General features: G+C 35.6%; 1 protein-coding gene across 2 annotated transcripts; it reads right to left on the bottom strand.

The window, feature by feature from the left end:
* Window positions 1-9,129: 9,129 nt before the first annotated feature.
* Window positions 9,130-11,046, bottom strand: sinu (claudin family member sinuous). 2 transcript variants are annotated; one of them, XM_018007027.2, is made up of 2 exons: window positions 10,148-11,046; window positions 9,130-10,084 (listed from the first exon to the last, which is right to left on the bottom strand). In XM_018007027.2, the coding sequence occupies exon 1, from the start codon at window positions 10,919-10,921 to the stop codon at window positions 10,190-10,192; it is 732 nt and encodes a 243-aa protein (XP_017862516.1). In that variant the 5' UTR covers window positions 10,922-11,046; the 3' UTR covers window positions 9,130-10,084; window positions 10,148-10,189. The 2 variants fall into 2 exon arrangements, with proteins under 2 accessions (XP_017862516.1, XP_017862515.1); XM_018007026.2 differs by having other exon boundaries at window positions 9,130-10,087; window positions 10,148-11,045.
* Window positions 11,047-11,052: the final 6 nt, after the last annotated feature.

The following is an 11,052-nucleotide window of genomic DNA, read 5'->3' as shown; positions in this document are numbered from 1 at the left end:
GGCCATAGATAGTAGCCACCTAAGAATGTTTTGTTGTTGTTATTGTACTTTTTTTTTGCTATGTCTCCAGCCGGTTATCAGTCTGGCTCAGCTCGGCTAGAATATTTGAATATCAAATGTGTGCAGCAGCTTAAAAATAGTTAGTTAGTTTTATTGATTAAATTAATGCTTACATAATAGCGCCGTTTTTTCTGTTTGTTTTATTTTTTCTCTTTTTGCGAATGCGATATTTGATTTCCGCGTATTAATTGTTATCGAGCTGTGCGCCATAATTAGAATAAATTACTATCCAAAGACCAGAATATTTTCTTTAGTACGCATCGTTTTTAATTTGATTAAATGAACTCAGACAGTAGCCAAGCGCTGAGATCATATATGGGAAATTGATTAGCCAAATCTTAATCCATTTGGCTTAATTGAGACACCTCAAGTGGCATCGGTTTGATGAACGACATGCTTCCGTTTGCTAAACCGCTTTAGGATTTGGAATGTCGTGAAAAGTTGCTCATCCACAGCTGACACTAAGCCAAAGCGCACACATTGCGTATACGCAATATTCTTGCTAAAAGGAAATACTTAGCTAATTTCATGCAAACTAAACGCAGTTGTTGCTCTTGAAACGTGCAATTGACACAGTTAATATCAGAAGTGGCTGTCGTAAACAGGATGAAGTTAACGACAATGCTTAAGTCAAGGCAAAGTCAACCAGCAGACTGAAATATTTATATAAAATCTTTAGCTAAATGTGTGTGAACAATAAATGAAAAGCCAAAGACGGCAACACAAATCGATGCACAGCATGTAGTCCAGCAGTTGTCAGCGATAATCTGCAAAGGCCTACAGAGACACTCATTCACTAAGTCCGAGCGGGTATACTAGCTTTTTAGCAAGCGGGCCTCTGTATGAATTTAAACTGAAGGCTGAAGATTGGGTGTATAGTTTTTTGATTAGTATATTATTATTTGAATAGTATATTATGCATCAGAATTCATTCTTAGCTTAATTGATCTGGGGGATATATATAAGAAATATCTTCCTTTATCTGTTAGCTTAAAATCTGTTGAACAAGAATTAGTTGGACAAAAATGCTAAGATTGAACTGATATCTTATATCAGCTGCTGCTGGCTAACAAACAAATTTCCCAAAAATAAAATATTAGACCTAAAAAATACTAAAATAATTACTAATTAAAATGTGAGTAATTAAACATATTTTTGTAATTTATAATTTAAATAAAGTTGTTTAAAAATAATAATTAAAACTAAGAAAAATAATAAAAGTAATATTAAGAATTTAAAAATCATATCAAATTTAAATAAATCAGAACTTCAAAAATATTACATTCAAAAGAAAATAATTTTAATTTTTTTTTTTTTTTTTTCAATTTGATATCCAAAACAAAATCCAGTAGAATTTTTTTTTTTTATTTTTTTTTTTTTTTTTTTTTTTTTTTTTTATATATAGAATTTTTTAAGGTCATATCAATGCCCTACAAGCCTTTAGCGTCTGAACCAGTTATTATTTTTGTTGCCATTAATATTTTGTATCTACTGTATATCCACCTACTTTTAAGTTTAAAAATAAATAGCAGCTTGTTTATAAAGCATGTGGCCCCACATAAATTAATATATTGAGTCCCATTCAAGCATTTCAAGTTGTGCCTTAAAAATATTGAAAGCAAAAACTGAACAAAAAATTGAGTTTTATGCGTATTTAATGGGTACACTTTGTTTTATTTTTGTGTTTTAATTTTTTAATATTTATATACTTGCATTTACATATGTAAATGCGTTTTTGACAGCACTTCATTGAGAAAAAAAAAATAAATATGAGTAAAATTTATGAAAAATAATTTTTGGCGAAACCCATTTAAATGTAACTTTTGACGCTGAGAAATGGCGACAAATAAAATTCAAAATATGAATATAAATTTGGCAAAATATATATATATTATTATTATAATATATAAAAATGTATATGTAAGAGCCCACGCGTTTGGCTCTTGCCTAACCAAAGAAAAAAAAAACCAAAACAAAAATTGTTTGTTATATTGGAAACGACCTTTGGTGAGAACAGAAACTAGCAAATTAAAGTCGAAAAACAAGTTAAATATTTTGTATAATTTATGCAATAGCTAACAACATTCGAAATAAGTCTGACAAATATGTATCTTCTGTTTGTATCTCACAAATGGCCAATAGTTTGAGATATTTTATGCGTGCTGGCCGACGAGATGCGACGAGAGGCCTGGTCGACAGGTTTAGTAAATCGCAATTGCTGTCTTTAATCGTTCGGCGATTGGCCAACATTTTCAGCCAACTGGCCAAATTTAGAAAGCCTGTAAATTGCAATCCCCTTGACGAGTCGGAACAGTTTATTCGCGCGCAAAAATATCAAATGTCAATGCCTGCCCCAGACTCGCGACAGAGAAGCCTCAAGCCTCTCGCGCTGACTCAAGCGTACGGACGACTTCAAGCCTTTTACCAAATATCCACAAGTTGGCGGGGCCATCAATTAAATATTTAAGGTGACCTGCCTTACATAGGCTCACTAAATTTCTGTGCATGATTCACCGTGATTCAATTTCCTGTCCTGTCCGCCTTTCAGCTGCTCTTACACAAGTCGACCTTGATGCAAGCTGCTGCAGCCAGGCAGCCAGGCAGTCAGGCAGCATCCCAGCAGCTGCCCCAAAAAAACATGTTCGTTGCATGCAACGCCTTGATACGGAGGCGGATGCTTATGTAAGCTTATCATCGAGTACCCGGACAACAGTTGAATGACTTTTTGACTACGTGGCCAGGCTGAACTTGAGGGGTCGTCGCCGCATGCCTGACCTTGGGGCCACAGCCAGAGCTCCAGCAGCATTGCAGCCTGTGAAAAATAAATCAACTATGAAATGCCGCTTAAGGTTCTTGGCCTGCAGCGAGTCATGCGGGTCATTTCCCACTCGTTGCTTTTTTGTTAAAGAGGAAATCAAAAATGATGAATTAACCGAAGACTAAAGACTCTTACAGAGGAAAGTTTCTATGGATGGGATGTGCAGGGATGTGAAGATAAGTCATGGCAATCATGGCATGACAATTCTGTGATATAGTCGATAGTTTGAATCTTTAGAGTAAATAAAAAAAAAAATATAAGTCGGTGAGGTACTTCACTCCAACATCAATGTATACTGCCCTAAAGAGACATAATCATACAGTTAAGAGTCATGTCTATATCAACTCAATTCTTGATACATGCTTAATCAATGTTTCTCAGAGATTACACACCTTGTGCTAAAATTAAAATACCCCAACAGCATAAGCAAACACAGCTTATCAAGGGGCAATCCTTAAATGCCAAGCGAAGGATTCTGTTGGGCTTTAGCTTTTGTGAAAGGCGGATTGGTTTAATTTTCACATCACATCTGACGAAAATTAAATGAATTCCGGAGTCGTTTATAATTGAAATCAGAGCAGCCCATCAAGTGATGTCATAAGCGACTTCTTGTAGTTCATTAAAAATGCATTAGTCAATTTGTCAGAGACTCAAAACCAGAAGAACAAAAATCAAAATTAAAATCTAACTAAAGCCTATGACGTGTGCTCATTACAGCTGGCAAAACAATGGCAGCTGCTGTGCTGTGGGAACTTTTAATAAAGCTCACTAAGGCCCCCTCCTCTTGATTAAAATGCGTGTCCAATTAAAATGAATATAATGCCAAAACAAATGACAGAACTGTCAAAATGACAGCCAAACTATTGGCATACGATATCTTATCAATGATATCACAAAAGAAAACTCGTTTCTGGGCCTCGGGCTGCATATATAATTATAAATAACTACACAAATACTAAATTCCCAAACACATCTTAGTCGATGTTTTTAAAGACGAAACATGTTTCCTAAATAAACTTTAATTCCATTTATTATTGTTATTCTCAGCAGCTTTGAAGGCTGTTTAGGCGGACAAAACATGTCAATTTTGACAGTCAAACAAAGTGTAAACTATATATAATAGTTATATTATATATATATAGATATATTTAAAAAATTTCACCAGCCATCAATCAAACATCAATCAGAGTTCCTCAGAAGGCTGCAACAACACAATATTTGAATACTAATGCTGCAATTTTTTAGTGGCTTTCAAAGGTCGTTTTGCCAACTATAAATTCTAGTACTTCCGTCAAAAATTCACCTGACATTCGTTCTTATCAAAATTTTGCTAATTTATTTAGCACATTTATTTTAAATGAATAATAGTTTAATTTATAACTCAATTCTGAGAGAAAAACGAGATTTTCTAATTCGATCCACTACTTGCTATGGAAGAAACTATTGATATAAACACTTAATTACTAAATTGTGATATGCGTTATAAAGAAAGATTTATTAGCCTAATCAAATGGCAACTAAAGAAGATATATACTATAGAGATACATACACTATGAGAGAAGTTGGGGAGCTTAAGCTAAGAGATGGCGTCAGTAATGCTGTTGGCCAAACATTTTTTAGAAATATTATATGCCGGATTCCCAAAAATCCGAAAACAGAAGTATTCTATATTATGTTAAAAATAAAAAAATACATTTTTTTTTAAGATTTATAATTCACTCATAAATACAAATAAAAATGTTCAAGCTTGACTCGGTAACTAAAAGTAATTTACAATTCGTCTCGCAGAGATGATAATATTATTCAAGCATTCGCTATTCATCTGACTTACTTTCAACTTGATTCGGGTATGTATTGATAAACACACAGACACATACCATATAAATCGTTATATAATACCTTAGTTAGATCACTTTTGCCATTTCAGGAAATGCAAACACTCAGTTGAGTGGAAGAAATAAATAAAAAAGCGAAGACCGGTGGCATTGAGGCGTCGAGCAAATAAAAACAAAGATTAATTTCCACTAAAACTGAAACTAAAGCAAATCTAAATCAAACAAAATTAAATAATATTTTAGCAAACAATTGTGACAGGAGATTGTGATCAATGTGCCGCTCGGCTAACAAATTCCCATTTAATATTCAAGATTTGTTTTTTTGGAGCATGGCTTTTAAGTTTTTACGATTAGCATGGAAATAATTCAATTAGTTGGGCTTTTAGCCATGTTTATATTGGGCTTTTATTAACAAATAAAATACAATTAAAAAATACTCTCATAAAAATCAACGCTTCAAAGCGAGTCAAACTAGTTCACTATTAAAGCAAATGCCTTAGTCAGGACTTGGCTGAATGTCAACTTTAATTGGTTGATATTCGTTTTTTTTTTTTTTTTTATTAATTTTTTTTTTTTTTTTATTAGTCAGCTACTTCTGCTACTACTAGACCGAAAAACCCATCGACTGTGCGCATAAATTTGAAACCATTTAAGCATTCCATATGCTTGTATTTTGCAGTTCTCTAGTTCCATTCCGTCGCAATATGAAGTGTTAATGCCAATTAAGTTTCATAACTTAGCTGAATTAGAATATCTTGTGCCAACTTGTTCTAACTGTACCCAGTCGGCCAACCCATCCAAAATCATATTTTTACATAAATTTCATATAACTTAGAGCTATTTTTTTTTTTGGTCACCATCCGCGATCCCGTCTGGCCAGCTTTGGTCATCGTGTTTAACATTTAGATGATAATATCTGTCACTCGCACAACTCAGTATTTTTATCGTATATCTATGCTAAATATACCTTTGAGCCTTTTATTATTAACTACACAATAAAACAATGCCTATGAACTGCTCAGAGTGAAGTTCATGGAACTTTTCACACTAAGCGATCATTGAGCTCAGTTTGAGAGCAACAAGATCTAAGCCAAGATCTGGAATGATGGCCCTAGAAAGAGCAGATTTATGATCCAATTCTCAAGGTAAATACTACATGTGAATGATGCATGACACCATATCTGACTATATAGAGTCTGTCCTCTGTTGTCTGTCCTCTTTTGTCTGTTCTCTATCGCTAACACTTTGACTACAACAAATTGTCAGTAACTGTACCTCATTTATAAATTCAGCTTGATTAGATAACTTTTTCTTGCTTTTTCACTTTTGTTTATTCTATAATTTTGCTTTTGTTCTCAACATATAGAAAGTGTATACATATATAAATATACATAGTTAATGTTAAGTTTTAGTTAACTCAAGCTTAAAACATGTTTTAAATGCTAATCGAATTGTTGTCTGGCTCCTGCAAGAGTTGCTCTATTTTAGACAACTTGAAGTTGCATGTTTAATGCTATGCAAATAGGAAAAAATGTGGCTGGCAGATGGCTTTAAAGAGCGACGTATGCATCATTAAGTAAGTAAGAGTGCCACAGCTGGGAGTGCCCAACTAATAGATACTTCATGGTGAGCTGCTAAGTGAATCATTCTAGCTGGCAGCCTTCAACAGCCTATCAGAACTGATACGATATGCTTGCTTTATTGCATTTTTGTCTAGTTCGATTGATTCACTCTGCATTTAAATTAAAATTTAAAATTTTATAGACCAGTCTACAAAACTATGCCAAAATTTTACCCATATAGCTGCAACTTTTATATATACTACAAGACAATATACCCTCCTACCCATCACGTGCAGAGTATTCAAACTCACACATAACAGAGAACTAACCAGTATTTGTCCTGCTCAAGCTCAAGGTCGGCGGCCTTCAAGCCAGTTCCGATTTGTTCTAGAGTCATAAAAGGAAACCACTTAAGCCAGATCAAATAAATTGGGCAAGTTTATCATTTGCGGCCTCTGGTCTTGGCCATTTAAATAGGAATGGGAATGGGAATGTGACTGTGTCATGAAATCAGTTCTATTCGACTACTACAAAATAGAGCGATTAAGTTTTAATTATGCACATAGAAGGCACATTTGAATGGGACAGATATAAACAGCCTTCAGCTCGAGTCCACATTTTGAGCAGTTAATCAATATTTAGAGTTCGGCTCGGTTCGGTTCGGCTCACATCACAAACGAAAGTTTGCCAGCCACAAACAAAATTTGAACCCTAATGTGTTTATCCACAAATTCATTTGCGTAATCGAAAGCGCACTCTCGGTTTCTCGAATACCAGAGACTTTTAGTTTCGATGCGTTCATTCACTTGATGCTGGTAACAAACACCAAGAAACGGATAGAAAGAATAGAGAAAACTCTTTGAATCGAAGATGAAATACACTTCTGGCATATGGGGAGTTACATATTTGGATGTCTCTCCATGTATTCCTTTACGATGCCTATACTTGTTGCAGCTCTGTACACTCTCACTTATTATTGCTTTAGCTATATAATACTTATAATATAGAACTCTATATAAGCATCTTCAAGTCTGACTTACGTTTTCCATAACATAGCCATAGTACCTTATAAACTTTCTCTTCAAAAAGAATTTTGTATTTATGGAAGTTCCAAAGCAATTTATCACTGTTTGATGCCGAAGAACCGGTCTAAGGCCTTTGTTAATGCTGTTCTGATCAAAAATTAATTTTGGGATACCCTAAAGCCAATTAAGATACGTGTTTAGGGTATGTTGTTTTTCTTAAGGCCTATGTGACAGGCGATCTTAGAGATAATATAAGGCATATTAAAGGTATATTCTAATAAGCTATTTCAAACGACATGCGACAGTAACTCCTAGTTAATTACTCCCCATTGCGAAGCACTTTTACTTGTTTTTATTATGGGGCTTGTCGCTTCAGTTGGCCGCACTGACCAATCTGCCTGTGCGTCATTCTATCCTTCAGACAAGTTCTCTTGGCAGCAACATTTTATGCAAATGAAAACGAAATTAGCTTCCAAAGCTTGAAAATGCCCAAATTAATAAAGAATTTACTTTGTGTTGGCGTTGTTGTTTTCTCTCATTATTTTATTTTTTATAAATTTTGTATTATTATTTATTTGTATTTGAATAAATACTTGTGTTATTTTTTGTTTCTCATTCTTATTTTTAGCATTTCAAACACTCGAAATCTTCCGCTAAACATCTTATCTCTAGTTAATCCAACTGCGACTGTTGAACAATTTTTAATTATATCTTGTCTTTAATCAAAACGTAATAACTTCAGCTTCTATGGTCAATTTAGAATTTGTTCTCGCAACTGTCGGCTGTGGACACGAATTGCGTTATGCGGTTTACTGAACCCGTCCGTTGACAAGTCGGCAATTAAATATATAATACGATAGGTTATTATATTCTCACAGTGATTCTGATTTGTTCCGTTATTTTTTATTAATATTTTTTATTTTTCGGAATCTGTAATCGGATTTATGTGTCTGTACTAACGGCATTCGCGAGGTCATTTGAAGTACGTTTCAGATGCATATTTGGATTGCTATTATAAATTCATAAATATATTTGAGCTTAGCACATTTTTGTTTGGCTCATCAAGGCTAGAGTTGTTTTCGCTATAGCCTACCAAGCGATGAGTCAGTTGACCAAGTATCCGGTTCGACAAGTGCTAATTAGATCTGTGCCGATTTTTACTTTTGATTTAAATTTTTATAATTTTGACCAACTCATCATTAATCCATTCATCAATGCGGATTACGTTTCTGATCTTTCACGCTTCAATAACATTAAAGCATTTTCGACACGTCCTCACGAATTAAATAAACTATTTGCCAAGTTTGGCAACTGTATGCGTGGGTTTCATAATTCTATGGTTACATTTAGTCCGACGTGCCTGACTAATTATGCCCAAATAGACTTGAAATTTTAATTAAATTTTGATTTTGCATTTTAAGGCATCTTAAAATAACTCTAAGAGCTCAAATGTGTTAGCATTAAAGAATAATGAAGAATTTTGGATGTGAACAACTAAATACCTAGTATTAGTATAAATACAATTATTATATGCTAAGTAAAAGTATAACAACAAATCCAATATCTAATTCAGCTGCCCCACACCCAATCGTAATTATATCACACAACCTAAAGATGTGTCAACTCCATCCAGAAACTTGAATCGCTGTTGCACACTGCAAAGTGTTGCACAAAAGCTCAAAGCTTACCTTTTCATTTCGCTTGTCCAACACAACTGCACTCTTATGGGAAAACTTCCCACGTTAATATTTTCGGGTCTATTGTTGTTGGTTTGCAGATGCCTTGAACTCGCATAATACTATACTTATATACAAAAATAGTCTATGCACTTCGTTTGTATACAATAAAAAATCTTTATTATTCGTCGCTTTAGCTAAAAAAGTCGTTTGTACAAAAAAGTTACACATATATGTATGTGTATATTGTAAGTTAATTTGTTTGTATATATGATAAAAAACACTTTTCAATACTTTGCATATGGTACACAATTTGTATGATAGGTTGGACAAGCACTAATAGAGAGCTACTATAAATAACAGGTAAACATTTTGTAAGGTATTCAATAGCAAAGGGAATGTCTTAAATATTAAATATATTGGACGTTAACGTTTCGAATTGCTTAACTACGATTCTCATTTATACTTTTTTTGGACATCGAATTCTTAACTAAGGCACTAGATTAGTAGATGTTTATGCAATCCAATTGGTGATCGTCGCATTGATATGTGAAACTAACATTGTCATAATTGTTATAAAAGGCACTATAAGCTATAATAGCAAAGCTGTCTAATTAAGGCACGAGTGTTTCAATTGTTAGTGTTTTAGGCTCATGCGACGTCAGAAAAACAAAAGCGGAGGCAGAGGCTGGGGGGGGGGGGGGGGGGGGGGGGGTGGAATTGTGCGTTAATTGAGCGCAATTTCGTATGCAAATATCTGATGTACACGCGATAATGATTCACTTGAGCTTCGTTGATGATCCGCTATTGCTATGCTGTTGCTGCTCTTGTTATTGCTAAAATTGAGATGAAGTGTTGCAGTTGCTATCACCAAGCGTAGAACATGCGAATGACAGTAGTCTGTGGTTTGGATGATTCATAAGTACCAACTGAAAGTCTCTTTGGATTGTATGCGGCATGGCTGGTGCGGAAATGTTTCTCTGGCAATTGCATAAACATTCAACTAGCGGCTGCATAAAACTACATTTAATTATATGGTGAGAATTCTTTGTTGAAATGTCGTGGGGACGGAATGTTTTAGTGTTGTTTTTGTTTTTGTTGTTGTGTGCTGCTGTAAGCAAAAGATTGAAGATTATTATCTTGGCCCAAGGTGCATACCACATCTACTTACCGATTTTATTGTCACTGTATGAAGCTGCTAATGCGAAGTGCACTAGCCACGCACGAGCTCAAAGCGAGTCTGCGACTCCTTGAACTGCAGACGCTTGCGTTGCTGCACATGCGCCTCGGTGAGGAATAATGTGGCAGCCACCAGTGTCAGCACCGTGCCCACGCATGCCATCACAAAGGACCAGCCAAACCAGTTGTTCGCATGCTCCGGCATCCATCCATTGCGGTTGCCAAACACAGCAAACACAATCACTGCAATGGCTGCACAGACTCCCGCACCCAAGAGCACATATCCAACGGAACGAATTAATGTAATAAAGTATTTTTGATCTGGTCCAGCGCAGAGGAAAAACACCAGCACACCAATGGCACTGACCAGCATGCCAATGAACGTAAGCGTGTAAAAGAACTGTGTGGTTATCATGAAGGCAGGCAGCAGGAATCCACGTATCTCATCATAGCCTTTAGTAAATGGGTCATAGACCCAACGACAGCCGACGAAGAATCGACGCTGACTGTCATCGTTCACATCGGGCAGCGAACGGAAACAATGCACCCAGAGGCCCAGCTTGTCCAACTTGGCACCCGTAATGCGGTAATCACTTACAAGCCAACTGGGCGTTGCAAATGCTATGGCTATGAAGGCGAATGCGAAGATGAAGACGCCAACGCCACATGTGCCTGCTAGGGTACGGCGCTTCATATTGACGGTATTGTGCGGACTGGGTAAATGCTCCTGGGAATCCTCGCGTGCAAAATGTGGCGCTTTTTGCATGCTTTGGTACAAAATTGGCAATGTTTTTTTCACAGATTTCGAATGTTTGTTTCTTAAGCTTAGGGTGTGGACTGTAGAGTTGTATTGAGTCGCTTAGAACTCGTTCCACTGAACGGCTCGCGGGGCTGAAT

The sequence above is a fragment of the Drosophila arizonae genome, chromosome 4, assembly GCF_054131065.1.
Source record: "Drosophila arizonae isolate 15081-1271.41 chromosome 4, UAZ_ARI_1.0, whole genome shotgun sequence".
Classification (NCBI taxonomy): Eukaryota; Metazoa; Arthropoda; class Insecta; order Diptera; family Drosophilidae; genus Drosophila; species Drosophila arizonae.
Note: the sequence above shows the minus strand (reverse complement) of the source record. Positions and strands in the feature narration are given on the sequence as shown.